The 17074-nt window shown below is 49.7% G+C and overlaps 1 protein-coding gene across 1 annotated transcript in view; it reads right to left on the reverse strand.

Annotated features, from left to right (window-relative positions):
- Positions 1–17074, reverse strand: part of unc13a (unc-13 homolog A (C. elegans)) — a gene marked incomplete at both ends in the record, with an annotated part of 35019 nt that overhangs the window by 3099 nt on the left and 14846 nt on the right. The window contains 17 exon segments of the mRNA XM_084473497.1: positions 1768–1864; positions 2300–2426; positions 2817–2902; positions 3577–3710; positions 4786–4920; positions 5372–5461; positions 6534–6602; positions 7061–7214; positions 7423–7586; positions 7924–8039; positions 8509–8678; positions 9091–9232; positions 10453–10680; positions 12594–12813; positions 13788–13862; positions 15862–15940; positions 16450–16496. Coding sequence (XP_084329623.1) covers positions 1768–1864; positions 2300–2426; positions 2817–2902; positions 3577–3710; positions 4786–4920; positions 5372–5461; positions 6534–6602; positions 7061–7214; positions 7423–7586; positions 7924–8039; positions 8509–8678; positions 9091–9232; positions 10453–10680; positions 12594–12813; positions 13788–13862; positions 15862–15940; positions 16450–16496 — 2133 coding nt within the window.

Below are 17074 nucleotides of genomic sequence, written 5' to 3' on the forward strand. Positions count from 1 at the left end.
TCGCACAACAAGGGGTTCACACAACACTCGCTCAGGAACGCACAAGACACCGCTCAGGAGCGCACAAAACACACGCTCAGGAGCGCACAAGACACCGCTCAGGAGCGCACAAAACACACAACACGCTCAGGAGCGCACAAAACACACGCTCAGGAGCGCACAAAACACACAACACGCTCAGGAGCGCACACGACACACACTCAGGAGCGCACAAAACACACGCTCAGGAGCGCACACGACACACAACACGCACAGCAGCGCACACGACACACAACACGCTCAGGAGCGCACAAAACACCGCTCAGGAGCGCACAAAACACACGCTCAGGAGCGCACAAAACACCGCTCAGGAGCGCACAAAACACACGCTCAGGAGCGCACAAAACACACGCTCAGGAGCGCACAAAACACACGCTCAGGAGCGCACAAAACACACGACACGCTCAGGAGCGCACAAAACACACGCTCAGGAGCGCACAAAACACACACGCTCAGGAGCGCACAAAACACACGCTCAGGAGCGCACACGACACCGCTCAGGAGCGCACACGACACACAACACGCTCAGGAGCGCACAAAACACACGCTCAGGAGCGCACAAAACACACGCTCAGGAGCGCACAAAACACACAACACGCTCAGGAGCGCACAAAACACACGCTCAGGAGCGCACAAAACACACGCTCAGGAGCGCACAAAACAACACGCTCAGGAGCGCACAAAACACACACGCTCAGGAGCGCACAAAACACACGCTCAGGAGCGCACAAAACACACGCTCAGGAGTGCACAAAACACACACACACAAAACAGGGTCGCACAACACAGGGGTTCACACAACACTCGCTCAGGAACGCACAAAACACCCGCTTAGCGTCACACAGAACAGCCGCTCAGCGTTGTTAAGGGGACCTTAAGGGGTTAAGGGCTCCTTTAAGCTCCTTTAAGGGGTTAAGACCTTAAGGGCTCCTTTTCAACAGTGCCGAGGTTGGGCAGCAGAAATGCAAATTAAATTTTAACATCAAATTTTCACTCTTCAAATATTTTGAAATAATATGATTTGTAACAGATTTCTTTTGTAATCAGTTCATATCATGTATTTTATTAGATGTCAGTCTGGTTTTCGTATCGCTGCTGAACTTTAACTAAGCCAGTGGATCCTAATAAGCAGACAGACAGACAGACAGACAGACAGACAGCCTGACAAGAGGCAGCGGGAGTCCTCTGGTCTATTGTCTGGTAATTGGCTGGTGGCTGTCTGTCTGTCTGCGCTCTAATTGGCTGGAGGTGAGCCGCTACCTGCACCTCCTCCTCCGGGGTGTCTGCACACTGAAGGGAGCCGGGCGTCTGTCTGAGTAGAAGCCCATTAATTCCCCAAACCCTGCTGTCGTCATGTTGTCTCTCTCTCCCAGGAGTATATGTCCCCCCCAACCTGGGCACCAGCGTCAAAAGTGTCCCCTCGCCCACTTCACTCCTCCACACTCTAAATGCGTCTGGCCGGACGGCGGAGAGGGGATGCTTCGACAGAACCAGCCCATCGTGAGCTAATTGCCGAGGAGACGTTTAGGGATGAAGAGAGGAGGTGCAGGGACGGTGAAGGGAGAGGAGAAAGGGTGGAAACGAACGCTCAAAAGGCGGGACGACGTTAAAAGGAAAAGCAACAGAGGCTCTGTTGTGGGGGGGGGGGGGGGGGGGGGGTCGGAGCAGAGAGGAGCAGAACAGACGAGGACGACCATAAGGGGGTAGTAGGAGTGAAACACGTTTTACCCCGTCCTTTTTGTCCCTCTCCAGAGCGCCATGGAGGAAGTCGCGAGACACCTCCTCGTTCTCATCCAACCACTGGATGACAAACGGCTCGAACCATCTACGGGGGGGGGGGGGGGGGGGGGGGCAGGAAAGAAAATGAGATATGTTTGAGTCTGTGTGTGTGTGCACGTGCATGTATGCGTGCGTGTGTGTGTGTGTGTGTGTGTGTGTGTCAGTGTGTGTGTGCGTGTCTATGTTTGCGTGCGTGCGTGCATGCGTGCGTGCATACCGATGTGTGTGTATGCTTGGGCGTGCATGGGCGTGTTCGCGTACGTGTGTGTGTGTGTGTGTGTGTGTGTGTGTGTGTCAGTCAGTGTGTGCGTGTGTGCAGATGCGTGTGTGTGTGTATGTTTGCGTGCGTGCTTGCGTGCTTGCATGCGCGCGTGCGTGCGTACCGACGTGTGTGTATGCGTTGGCCGTGCATGGCCGTGCTCGCGTACGTGTGTGTGCGTGTGTGTGTGTGTGTGTGTGCGTGTGTGTTGGGGCTACTCACGCCGGGTACTCGGGCACCCTGCTCTTGAAGAAGGGCAGGTCCTTGCAGTACTCGTTGTACAGCCACTTGACTTTAAAGTGCAGGTTCATGTAGTCAGCGCTCTTACACAGCCGGTTCTTCTCGTGCTCTGAGGGGGAAGGCAGACACAATCGGCAAATCATTAAGAAAGCAGCAGGTATTTTGGCTTCTTCTGGCCATGTTCTTAAAAGTGAATTCTCTGTGTTGCCATCAGGGCGTCGCTACGCTTTACCTGCTTGCAGAACAAACCGCCATTCCAAGTCGTTCATCCCCTCTGCAATTCGACTACTAAATGCTCCGTAGTTGTGTATGTGTATTTGTTGTTTGTATATTACTGTGTCTGTATACAAGCTGCTCAAACTAATTGCCCCTAGTGGGATTAATAAAGTTGTATTGTATTGTACGTCAGCGCCGGTTCTCTCCGCGTCCCGGGGGGGGATTGTGGGCGAGGGACGCGAAGAGTCGAGGCTTCTAGTGGACGAGTGAACCGGCCCCTTACCCTCCATGGCGTACTTCATGTCCTGGGCGAAGAGGTTCCACATGACCTCGGCGCTGATCTTCCCCACGTTGAGCTCCTGGGGAAACCTTTTAACGGGGGAGGAGGAGACACACAGCGGAACGTTGTTACAGAGACGGGACGGGGCCGATAGCACCGTGGAACCTTTGAGAGTCGCTGTAAAGGGTAAGTGGCGATAGGAATCCTGCAGAGTTTCACAAGGTGAAACCTGGCCTCCTGTGGAAGACCTGTTCAAATGCCAGACGTCTTCAGCCAAGGTCAGGCGTCAAACACAGCATATTTTTCACAGCATATTGATAATTTACATTAACATTTACATTTAGGGCATTTACCAGACGCTTTTATCCAAAGGGGACTTACAATAAGTCCATTTGTCAGAAGAAGGAGAAAAATATGTCACTGTCGACACCAAGCACTAGCTATCACTAGGTTAACCCATTCCCCGTATATGACAAAGAGCGCTAGGATAAGACGCTACACAACTAAGTACTTTTCTTTTCTTTTTCTGATCACATAGAAAGTGTCTCCGGTAGACTCCGGTAGATAAAGTGTGACCCGATAGAGAAGGCTTGATGAACCTACTGGTTGATAAAGTGTGATAGAGAAGGCTTGATGAACCTACTGGTTGATAAAGTGTGATGGAGAAGGCTTGATGAACCTACTGGTTGATAAAGTGTGATAGAGAAGGCTTGATGAACCTACTGGTTGATAAAGTGTGATAGAGAAGGCTTGATGAACCTACTGGTTGAGACAAGGCGTGTAGGAGTTCTTGTCCTCCTCGATGATGGAGACGATCAGGGTGATGAGTTTGGACCAGAAGTCCAGGTTCTTGATGCTGGGCCCTTGCTCTTCAGGAGGCACGACCCCCTGCTTCGCCTGGGGTGGGGTGGGGGGGGGAGGGGGGGGGGGGGGGTGGAGACACGGGGCAAAGAACATCAGGGTCCATGGAAACCATCACCATGGCAACCGTCTCCTTGGTAGCATTTATACACTGGGCCTAATGGGGTGAAACTATTGGTAAATGGTATGACTCCAATGGTCTCGGTATGACTCCAATGGTGTGCCTCACACACCACGTCTTCAGAACAAATGTTCCACCAGAGAACCAGACCTCAAAGGAGCTTCATGTGAGAACAAGTGAAGAAGCACATTTTTACAGCTTTAATTCCAGGAAACATGAAACACTATTAAAGACACTTAGTTAGGATAGTCCATGCGTCATCCTCAAAATATCTCCATAAATGTCTGCTAAATTCAGAAGGTTTTTTTTTAGCACATTTTTACAGCTTTAATTCCAGGTAACACATCATTAATTCACTACCAAATGTGCTAAAAGAAAAGCTTCTGAATTCAGGACACGTTTAGCAGACATTCATGGAGATATTCTGAGCATAGTGCATGGACTATCCTAACTTAGTTTGCAATTCACGGCCAACTGCAGAACATTGGCCCAGGTTGACACCGAACAGGCCAGCACAAGTATAACCAACAAGAAACTTCATCCGACCAGGAACAGAAAATAGGTATTATATATAACCCTGGCACACTGGTGTGGGTGTGTGTTGAGCCAGGGTGAAGCACCTTGACGTATTCATCACAGAGCCTTGTTCACGTTGTTCTCTGCAGACAGAGTAGTGTCTGCCGAGAGTACTTGAAGCCGGGGGCAAACAGGGACATGTGGACTGCAGGGGTTGAAACTGAAGGAGGAGGTTCTGACTATAGAGCACGGCCGTCAGGCGGCGACGACCTGTTCATACAAAGGACGACCTGTTCACTGTGGAATGCGTGGAGCCACGCATGAATGGAACTGATATTTTAATGAGAGGCAGAAGAGATCAAACCAACATCCCCCCGCCTGTGTGTTTGTGTAGACAGTGGAGTGAGGACATTGTGTAAAGACTCAGACATACACACACACACACACACACCGCAGTTCCCCAACGTTTCTTACCGGGTCTGTCTGGTACTCTCTGCTGTAAAGTTCGTGACAGTTGTTGAAGATGTACTCGTAGGTGGAGTTGAGACACGCTTTGACGCAGTCCTTCACCACCTGACTGGCCCTGGGGGGGGACTGCAGCTCCTGGACCTGAGCACAGACCACAGCGGGATTCAGGAGCAGGGATCTTCAGGGAAACTCATTCTCTATTCGCCCAGAGTCAAAGCCATGAAGACAATCTGTCAATCATTTCATTTCAAGAAAGAAGTTAGTTATGCAAAAGGTAGAATGCATGCTAAACTCCAAGTCACAAAGCAAGGACATACCTAGGTTTGTTTGAAGGTACTTTTTGCTCCACACGGTCAAAGAAACTTGTTGATTTCAGTCATCAGCCTCATGAAAATCCAGCACCAAACACAAATCACGACCGAATCCAGATGATCATTACTCTGCATGTAAATTACCTTCTGCCTTCCTGAATCCTGCCCGCTTGACCTTTTTCAAATCCTCCTCCAACAACTGCTAGTAGGAAAATCACAGAACCTCTCGTTGGGAGAACCCGAAGAAGAGAGAGAGCGAGAGAGAGGGGGAGGGGCCGTACCTTCATCCTGAAGAAGGTGATGCTGGTGAGCAGGTCCACCGTGGACTTGAGGTCCTGCAGCCTCTCAGGACTGCTGGCAGGGAAGTTGTTCTGCAGGCCAGAGAAACGCGGTGTGTAAACCAGTGCAATCTGTGTGCGTGTGAATGCACGAGGTGTGCGTGTATCTTGTAGCCGTGACTGCGTACACGTGTGTGTGTGTGTGTGTGTGTGTGTGTGTGTGTGTGTGTGTGCAGGCGGGTTCCTTGCGGCCTTCTCTCGCCAAACACCCCCGCGCCTGGGGAGCGGGAGTGCCGTGCCCGTGTGTGTCGGCGCATGTGTCTGAGGAGGATGGAGGTGTGATTCTCATTTGCACAGCTGCCTGCTTGGCCGCGCCGGGCCACACTGAGAGAAGGATGCAGGAACAGGACAGAACCTCAGAGGAGGAGAGGGTCAGACGTCTGCGTTCACGTGTGTCTGAACTCCGACGCCGAGGGAGGAACTTGGCTCCTACGCGCCGGGGTGTGATAAACACTAAGGGCTGACTTAGTTCTACTGAGTATTTCAGGAATTCATTGGAGATGGCAAAGTGCAAAGGGACACGTTAACAGTTTTCCTGGCAAACTGTCAAAGCCCCGAGAGTCGAGGAAAGCCTTGTTACAGGGCTGGCCTAGACCACAGTGTTATGTTTAAGCAGGGGGAGAGTGCTTCCACCTGATTGCCTGCTGAGTCATTAGGAGCCCACAGGGGGCCCGGAAAGGAACAGAGGCCAAGGAGACTAAAGGCTTACAAACGGCTCGCCTGACATGATGCACACGAGCAGAGCGGTGGAATCACTGCACTGGGACCTGGAAATATAGCAGAGCTAATTCATAAGGTCTTCATGCAGTGGATAACGGATAACGGAAGGCCTTTTGGACCTTCATTAAAGGATTGTTTTTCTAATGCTGTTAAGGAATATGAACAGCATGTCTAATGCAAACAATATAAATGTGTTCTGGATTCTCTTCCATCTAAAACTATTTGAAACTGTCCTTTGTATAAAAAAAATAATTACAAATAAATGTGCTATTTATTTTTTTATATGACTATATTATTATTAATATCACTAATGTAATGTAAAATCACAAATTGAGCTTATAGTTGAGCTATAGGCCCACACAAAGTAAAAGACAAAGAGATTTACCCGGTACATGGAAAGGTCAATCCTCAGAGAGTTATGGAGTTGGTCCAAGAGTTTCACAAATCTCTCTTTCTGTAAATGGAGAGACAAACCAGGTCAGAGACATCAACACTACAGGAGGGAACAAATGGACTGCTTTCATACTGCGCTTTTCTAACCAGTGGCCACGCTTTACCATATTGCCCAACATTCACCCATTCATGCACACATTCACACACCGACGGCGGAGTCAGCCATGCAAGGCGACCGCCAGCTGGTCAGGAGCAGTCAGGGTGAGGGCGTCTCGCTGAGGGACACCTCCACACTCTGCTAGGAGGAGCCGGGGATCGAACCAGCAACCTTCCGTTTAGAAGTCAACCCGCTCTACCTCCTGAGACACATGCCAACCAATTGCTAGATGCTAGATAATACAACCACATGGTTCTAGAAGTCAACTATATAACAGCTTAGAAGACCACAGAGCTGGTTAATGCTCCATGGGAGTCCACCGACACTGAATCTGATTATTCTCTGTGTTTTCAGTGCCTCACCCCAAAGTTGGAGGCAGCGAAGCGGTCTGAGGCAGAGACGTTGTTGGTGGCTTGGGTGGTGTGGGCGTAGTAGGCGTTGATGTTAGCGAGCAGGGTGCTCATGACCGCCGGTACGCCCGGACACATGTACTTAGAGGAGAGGCAGGCGAAGTGGCTGCAGACAGACGGTCCACACAGTTAGCCTCAGACAGATCCCACGCAAACGATCATCCAAGAAAAGATCATCCTTCAATCAATGAATATTTACACCTGCATTTTTTTAAGGACAGCAGTAAAACAACAGTGACTCGACGTGAGTTTTAGTGAGTAAGCAGAGAATAGCATCAGGTTGATTTACAGAGTTGCAGAGGTTCAGGACTCACGTCATGGCCTGATAGATGGATTCCACGCCGTAGCGCATGGCGAACTCATCCACTATCTCCTGGGGGGTCTCCTCAAAGTACACCTTCCAGGCGTCGTCCCCTTTGGCGTCGGGGATCTTCACCACGCCGTTGTTCTGGATGTCCGTCACGTAGTGGAACAGGTTCTGCAGAGAGAGGGGAGAGTTGTTGTCAGCCAATGCGATGTCTCTGTGGATTGAGGGGGATAACAAAAACAGACCGCAATGCAACGGCAGCAGGAAAGTATGTCATCAATGGAACAAGAACAGAGAATACTTTCTGAGCTGTGTTGGCTTATCTGTCCGTTCAAAACATTTCAAATTGTCCAAGAGCTTTGCTCTAGGAGTTCTCACAAAAGTCTCACAAAAAATCCATTCCTCTCTAGAAGTACTCAGTTATGAAACGTTATGTTTGATGTGTCTTTTTTCAAAGAGCGTTAGAAAGAGAGAGAATGAGGGACAGCTGGAGAGTGAATGAGCGTACTTCGTGCAGGCAGGTGTATTGAACGTGATACGGTGCGACGGTTTCCTCTCCTTTGATCTCCACGTTGATGTGCATCCGTATGGCGCCCGACACAGCAGACTTATCCGTACGCTTGTCTGGGGGAAGTGCAGAGACGCGTCAGAACACAGAGCCTTTCATTTCTGGCTAAGCCGTCCAAACACTGCAGTAATGGTGTCAGCGAGATGAGCCGTGGCAGGAAGCTACTGTGAGCGTTCTGATATCAGTTCAGATTCAGATTCAGATTCAGATTCAGAAAACTTTATTGTCTGTCGTAATAGAAGATCTTCTCTTCTTAGATCTTAAACAAGGAACAAGTATAATGATCATGTCATTATACATTCATATCCATCCATCCGTCCATCTATCAACCACCCATCCATTCATCGACTGTTCATCTGTCCATAATCCAACCATCTGTCCATCTATTCATCCATCCACTTATCCATTCATCCATCAATCCATTCATCCATCCATCGCCCTTCCATCCGTTTTATAAATGAAATGACAGTATGTAGTTATCGGATTGTTTGGATGTCCCCGGTACAAAGAGGAGACCACGCCCACCTAGGTTGTACCAGACGTCCATCTCCCCGCTCAGCGTGCGGACCTCGATGATGGTCTGGCCCAGGAAGTCGTCCGACTCTCGCTTGAACTTCTGCTTCACGCGGGACTTGATGTCGTCGTCCTCGTCCCACACGCGCACCTTGATGCGGTCGGAGGAGTTGTGGCACTCGCTGCAACGGCCAATCACACACCGTGTCAGTCAGTCCAGCATCACATCCTAACACAACAACCTACACACACATACTGTATCAGTCCTGACATAGACCTACACACACTGTATCAGTCCTGACACAGACCTACACACACTGTATCAGTCCTGACACAGACCAACACACACTGTATCAGTCCTAACACAGACCTACACACACACACACACACTGTATCAGTCCTAACACAGACCTACACACACTGTATCAGTCCTGACACAGACCTACACACACTGTATCAGTCCTAACACAGACCTACACACACTGTATCAGTCCTAACAGAGACCTACACACACCTTCACCTCAAATCACAGAAAGAAAAAAAGAAAGAAAAAATAAGAAAAAGATCTTTTTTCTATCGTTTTTTTAAACTCACAAGTTGAAGTTCTCCTCCCAGACGGGGTTGAGGTTCCCGTAGATGGTCTTGGTCCTCTTCTTGGTCTTGCCCACCTGGACGGTGACGTAGGGGTCGCTGGAGCCCGTCTTGTCCTTGGCCTGGAGGCCCTGGGCACACAAGACTGAGGCACACACACACACACAGCTACAGTCAGTCACACAAGACTGAGAGACACACACACACACACACACACACAGCTACAGTCAGTCACACAAGACTGAGACACACACACACACACAGCTACAGTCAGTCACACAAGACTGAGACACACACACACACAGCTACAGTCAGTCACACAAGACTGAGACACACACACACACACACACACAGCTACAGTCAGTCACACAAGACTGAAACACACACACACACACACACACACACACACAGCTACAGTCAGTCACACAAGACTGAGACACACACACACACACACAGCTACAGTCAGTCACACAAGACTGAGACACACACACACACACACAGCGGCTACAGTCAGTCACACAAGACTGAGACACACACACACACACAGCGGCTACAGTCAGTGGCCCAGCGTTTGAGTCCTACTCCTTCTTTAGATGTCATCTCACCAATGAACACATGAACACACAAGCCTCACCAATGAACACATGAACACACAAGCCTCACCAATGAACACATGAGCCTGACCAATGAACACATGAGCCTGACCAATGAACACATGAGCCTGACCAATGAACACATGAGCCTGACCAATGAACACATGAGCCTCACCAATGAACACATGAGCCTCACCGATGAACACATGAGCCTCACCGATGAACACATGAGCCTGACCAATGAACACATGAGCCCCATCGATGAACACATGAACACATGAGCCTGACCAATGAACACATGAGCCTCACCAATGAACACATGAGCCTGACCAATGAACACATGAGCCTCACCAATGAACACATGAGCCTCACCAATGAACACATGAGCCCCATCGATGAACACATGAACACATGAGCCTCACCGATGAACACATGAGCCTGACCAATCAACACATGAGCCTCACCAATGAACACATGAGCCCCATCGATGAACACATGAACACATGAACACATGAGCCTCACCGATGAACACATGAGCCTCACCAATGAACACATGAACCCATGAGCCCCACTGATGAACACATGAGCCCCATCGATGAACACATGAACACATGAGCCTCACCAATGAACACATGAGCCCCATCGATGAACACATGAACACATGAGCCCCAACCGATGAACACGTGAGCCTCACCAATGAACACATGAACCCATGAGCCCCCACCGATGAACACATGAGCCCGACCGATGAACCCATGAACCCATGGCCCACCCGTGATGCTGATCTTGGCCGACCACTTGGAGGTGCCGTCCAGCACACTCTGCTTGATCTGCTTCATGTGCGTGACGTGCGTCGCCTTGACGACGGCGAACACCTCCTGGATGAGCTCGAAGATCTCGGGCTTGTTCCTCTCGCGGATCTTCATGCGGTCCTTCAGCACCATGATGATGTTCTGCGTGCGGTCCTCGGCGCCGTGCTTGGAGCTCTTCTCGGCCGCCCCTGGTGGAGTGGAGGGGGGGCATCACGGTGAGCGCTGGTTCTCACGGGCTGTTTCTGAAATGCTATACTACATACTGCATACTGCATACTGACACAGTATATACTGTGCACTACATACTACTCCCCGCCCTAGTATGCAGTATAGTATGCAAGTATGACAAGTATTCAGCAGTGTACTACCCAGTCACATGACCAAAAAATTTGGTTATAAATATAAACGGTTGAGCCATTTGTTCTGTTAACAATGAAAAACACACAATTACAAAAACATACGAAAGCTTATCACATCAAAATAAACAATTAATTAAAACTAATTATACATTTATACATTTATGTATTTGTATTCGCCGCTCGCATTGTCCGCCGTTATTTTAAATGTTCAGCGGTGCCGCGTTGCATTATGGGATACAGTATCCGACGTTGTGAGCTCTGGATGTATACTAGAATTTTTTGACCGATTAGTACATCATCCGGGTAACTGTCGCATACTTCAAAAAAACATTTTTCGCGTACTGCATACTACTTACTACTTTTACGTCACGATCAGTATACGAGCAGTATGCAGTATGCCATTTCAGAAACGGCCATGCTCTCACAGTGGACCCCCTCTAAGACATCTTTTCAGCTGAGTACCCCCCTTCACAGCACAACTTTTTTTTTGGGGGGGGGGGGAAAAGAATGCAATTAACATAAATGATGTACGTGTGTTCTATTTGGTGGTGTAAAAATGAGCTTTAAAAGGATGCGAATACTCACAATTTAGTGATAAACATGGGCCTGCCTATCTTTATCCCCCATTTGAGAAGCACTGCCATAGAGTATGGCTTCCTCGATTTGCCTTATTAACAAAACAAACCAAGCCCTGACAATAGCAGATCACGATGTCAGAGTAAGCGTGGACACATTTATCTCGACAATGGTGATGCTTCTACGCAGAGGCCATGGAAGAAGTCAATAATTCATAAGCCTGCCTGGGAAATACAGAGTCAAATAGATTAAATGGAGGGAGAGGGGCTGTCTAGAAAAGACAAACTGCTTTAATATCCTTCTAAGAGATACAGACCAAACAAAGAAGGAGACGTAGGCAGAGGATTACCTGGCGGGCCAAATAGCAGAGAGAGAGAGCTCAAAGATGGACTAGATACAGACTCATTGTGATTTTAAATAAAGCTGCTGTCAGCCTGGAGCCTTTAAACAGCCTACTTTCCATTCTACATTCTTCATATATTCTGCATACACTAACTGCAACGGATGTGTCCATGCAGGCAGGACATTCAAGAGGGTTTGGCTCTGCTCTCAGCCTGATGGTTCTGAAGGGTGGTGACGCCCGACCCCTACATCTACTGTAACATACTCCCCCTTACCCCCCCCACACCCCTCTTACGCAACCTATTGTATGTTGTACGTCCTGGCACTTAATGTACTCACTTATTGTATGTTGTACGTCCTGGCACTTAATGTAGTGACAGCGTTATATTGTTGTTTCTATTTCTTCTGACAAATGTGCTTTGATTGTAAGTGGCTTTGGATAAAAGCGTCTCCTAAATGTCAATGGAAACGTAACGTCTGTTCGATGACTAAACAGCCTCCCTCCAGAGAGGAGGTCAGGGAGGAGGTCAGGGAGGAGGTCAGGGAGGAGGTCAGAGAGGAGGTCAGGGAGGAGGTCAGGGAGGAGGTCAGAGAGGAGGTCAGGGAGGAGGTCAGAGAGGAGGTCAGGGAGGAGGTCAGAGAGGAGGTCAGGGAGGAGGTCATGGAGGGGGTCAGGGAGGAGGAGGTCAGGGAGGAGGTCAGAGAGGAGGAGGTCAGGGAGGAGGTCAGGGAGGAGGTCAGAGAGGAGGTCAGAGAGGAGGAGGTCAGGGAGGAGGTCAGAGAGGAGGTCAGGTGTTCCCCTGAGCGCCCAGCGGCGGTCTCACTTTGGAGGCAGTCGGCGTTGAGCAGGTCCTGGCACTTCTCGTGGCACTTGACCCCGCACTCGGTGCAGCGCATGCCCTGGCGCGCGATGCCCCACAGCAGGCCCTCGCACTCGTAGCAGTAGGTGGGCGTGGTGGCCGTCCACACCTCAAAGTTGTGCGGCGTGGTGCAGGAGATGGGGTAGATCAGCGCCTGCAGGGTCTTCTTGTACACGTGGCTCTTCTGCCGGGGGGTGGAAGAGGAGAAGACGTGACGCATTGGTCAATGGCAAAAAAACGGACTGCGTTTATACAGCGCTTTTCTAACCAGTGGCAACGCGGCAAAGGGCCGTACGATAATTGCCTAACATTCACCCACATTCACGCACACGGTCCCCCACGCTGGCGGCGGTGTCAGCCATGCAAGGCTGACACATTTCAAACTAACTGAAACCGAGTTGAATTGCTGTTGTTTCTGTGGTTGTGATTGTGTGCTCGTTCTAGACCAGATAGATACACATGTATATTTAAGCAATAGATCACGACAGGCTGTGGTATACGCTCATTATACCACAGTTAAGGGTGCGTTGTCCGTCCCGACGCGCAGTGGAGGGGCGGCGACCCCCTTCACTGTGGTATAATGACCGTATATCACTGACTGAAGTGATCTATTGCTTTTATAAAACGGTTACGTAAATATGGCGAAATGAAAGTCATAGACACCCTCAATTTTGAAAAAGCTCGAAAGTCGGAAAAGCATTTTTTTTTAACGAATACAAAAAAGTAGTCCCTCCTGGCTGCCGGCAAAGTGTACGGCGGTTGCTATGCAACACACTGTAGCGTCCTTCAGAGAGAAGGCTAGGCTACAGACGGTAGCTTGGTTCGCCAGCAATTTAGCCTACTATCGAGTTCACTCACCGTGTGCCTATTGCTGTACAACATTTCCACCCTCTCCAGCAATCAACATATTTTTAGGCTTCAGTGAACTATGCTATCGCTTTTATATATAAATAAACAACAGTTAGAGTTAGGCGCGGAGTGATACTGAACTCTGTAAACTGAACGGGCGTCATAGCTGTGTGTATACGCTCAATATACAACGGTTGGGAACCAATCAGATCGCTTGATTTAGGCCCCCCGTTTTATATATATGCAGTATATGTATATGTTTATTGATACAAATGGAATATTAAAGGGTCACTGTGGTGGGGTACCGACCAGCTCTTCGTTGTGCAGGGTGCTGGATGTCAGCGCAGACGTGATACCCGCCTTCCTGGAGTTCTGAACCAGAGACTGAGAGGAAAGGAGAACGCATCACTTCCTGTTGTGCACACAATCGTCCATCGCTTTCAAAGCAACTTTGATCAGAACAGTGAGTCCTCCAGGGCTGGAGCTACCGTTACCATAAACATGTTCTCCAGAAGAACACATCAGACACATCAGAAGATGGCCAGGAGAGAGTATAAAATGACTACTCTCTAAATAATACCGTTGGTGTTACTCACCATAGCCTGTGGCGGCAACGTCAGAAAAGGGGGGGAAAGGAAGAAGAGGAAATAGTGTGAATTTGGAGCATGAAAAGAGGAGATTTTTGGGGAGTGACACAAAAGACATTCAAAGGTTCAACACAATCACCTGCCTGCTGTGCACCGGTTAGGACATCTATGATTGGAAAACAGTTTGTTATTCAACGCTGCGTGTAGTAGTAACTGTTGTGCTCTCATCATTAAAGGGGATGTATGCAGAAGCATAAAGGGAAGTAAACCGCCTCAATGATTTCAACAGAAGGAGTTTGGCTCTCAGGCGTCTGAATCATCTCTGAATGAACTGACTGTAAGTCATTCTCCTCAGGTTGTACCTCTGGCCTGGACAAGCACAGCTGACCATTTATGAATGTGACAGTGAGTATGTGTGGATGACTTTGTGTGTGTGTGTGTGTTTGTGTGTGCGTGTGTGTGTGTGTGTGTGTAGTTAAAATCATTTGAGGTAAGGCTCTAGGGAGAAATAGAGCAAAAGAGAGGGAGGGAGATGGAGAGCAGATTGATCGACAGAGACATCACGTGTGTGTGTGTGTGTGTGTGTGTGTGAGTGAGTGTGTGTGTGTGTGTGTGTGTGTGTGTGTGTGTGTGTGTGTGTGTGAGGAGCTGGCGTGTGCGACGTGCAGCAGTGTGTGTGGGACAGCGCGATGCATTGACCCTGACAGGCGGGTCTGGGCTATGGATGAGTCTCTGCTGGGCTGAGACAGGGCTGTTTTGTCACAGGTCTGTCTGCGAAAAAATCAATAAGGTGACAGGAGAAAGTGGACCTGGGTGGGTGGGGGGGGGGGGGGGGGGGGGGTGGTGTGGGGGGTGCATTGTGTTGCACATTGTGTGTTTAATAACTGAGAGCATGGCGGGTGACAGCCATGTCACCCAGGGAGACTCAGCCCCACTGTCTCTGTCTCTGTCCACCAGTGCAGTCAGTCACTGGACAAGATTGCAGGGAAAAAATAAAGGCGGAAGAGGAAGTGGTGTCCCTAAGAACAGATTACTAGGTATTATTTTCACCCAAATATCCTCCTGTTGGGAAGCAACCACCGCTGCTTTGCAAATCACAGAAATGTAGAAATATGGACCCGATGAAACCGTAGGTAATACGTCACGGCCACCGCCATTGATGGGGGTTTTTGCAAAGCAGCAGAGGAAACAATATCTATCTTTCAATCTCTAGCTATGTATCTATCTATGGGCACATTGAACCGGAGTTTTCAAAATACATAACAGGGCGATGAACCACCCGCTGTGATCCTAAACAAACGAAAGAACAAATATACAAAAAAAGTATTCCCATTTTTCTTATCGGCTGAGTAAGATGGTCTGAACCGCTGTGAGGCCCCTGGTTGGAGGCTGGTAGAGGAGTGTATGTGTGTGTGTGTGTGTGTGTGGGGGGGGGGGGGGGGGGGGGGGGGGAGGGCGGGGGAGTTGTGTAGATCAGTGGAAGACCCCTGGATCAAACCCCCCCCCCCCCCTTCCTCACTCAAAGGCCCTTCACCAACCCCCCCCCCTCCCCCTCCTCACTTCTCAACACACCCAGAGGCTACATGACTCACTCGCGGCAGCAGGTACAAGCAGGTCACAGACGAGAGGGTCGAGAAGTGGGGAGAGAGAGAGTGCAGAGAATAGAGAGAGGACGAGAGGGAGCAGCGTGATTCATTCAGACATGGCAGAGGATGATGAGGAGAGGATGAGGAGCGACAGCTGCTCTGATGAGACACACCGCAGCCCGGCTCTGGGCCGACGCTAATGAAACTCACCAGATCCCTGACCAGAGGCATGGCTTTCCTCTTCCTGAGGTCTGGCATGCTGTCGATGCTGTACAGAGCTCCGCCCACACTGGAAAACACAAACGCACTCCAGTTCAACCCTTTCGTATTTAGAGGATATTGTTCAAATGTTGCAAAACGTTTGCGTTTTTGGTCAAGCTTTGTTATGTTTTACCTTGACTGAGACGATTCATTTAATTTCACTGCTTGATTTTCAGGGATAATGTGAAAACATTTTATATTCTTTGTTGAATTGCACAGAATGAAAGATCAATATGAGACTATAAATATAAGGATGATCAGTAATATGAGTTGAACTAGTAGTAGTTTAGTAGTAGTAGTGCATTTCATCTAGATGAAATATGATCTGTATAATACACACGACATATTCTAATCTGAATCTGTTTACTTCTCAAACCATTCACTTCTTTGTGTTTGTTTGACCGTGCCAGCTGTCAACCTGACGGCCAGCAGTCCACGTCGACGTCGACACACAAACAGCCACATCCACAACAACAACAACAACGACAACAACAACGACGGCGTCATCCAGAGCCCCGTCCCCAGCCTGTCACGTACCCCGCGGAGAGAAGCAGGGATGCGATGCCAACGCTCTCCCCTCGGGCCTGCGGACGTCCACAAGGGGGGTGAAGTGAGTGTCACACAAGCACCACCGTCCCACCACCATCAGTACATGAACAGGACAGGGTTGCATTGTACACACAGTATTTTGAATACCCCCGCCCCCCCCTAACCCTAACCCCCCCCCCCCCCCCTCTATAGAACTACTAGCTGGTCCTAAGTCATTCTATACCGCTTGGCATTGAGAGCGCGAGCGTTTTCTCTACATCTCTACATTTTATATATTTATTTCACCGGAGAGAGAGACGTCTATAAAAGCGGCAGCCATGGCAACGGCGACTGTTCCCCCCCCCCGGTGACACAGAGTACACGCTAGCGCGGGGGGGGGGTGGGGGGGGGGCGGGGCGGAGTGCTGTGATGAGGGAGAGACGTGTCTATGCGAGCGGGCCCTGATCAGGGGGACGTCAGAGTGACGGTGTAAAATAAAATAAAGTGTGTTGCGGTCGGAGGGGCCTCTCTGCGTGACGCCGCTGGGTTTGGCCCCCCCCCCCGTGGGGGGGGGAGAGAGACGTGACACACAGAGACGACGTGCGTGCTCTGTGTGCCCCGGTGCCTCGCTCGC

Source organism: Micromesistius poutassou, assembly GCF_964030765.1.
Source record: "Micromesistius poutassou genome assembly, chromosome: 9".
In the NCBI taxonomy this organism is placed as follows: Eukaryota; Metazoa; Chordata; class Actinopteri; order Gadiformes; family Gadidae; genus Micromesistius; species Micromesistius poutassou.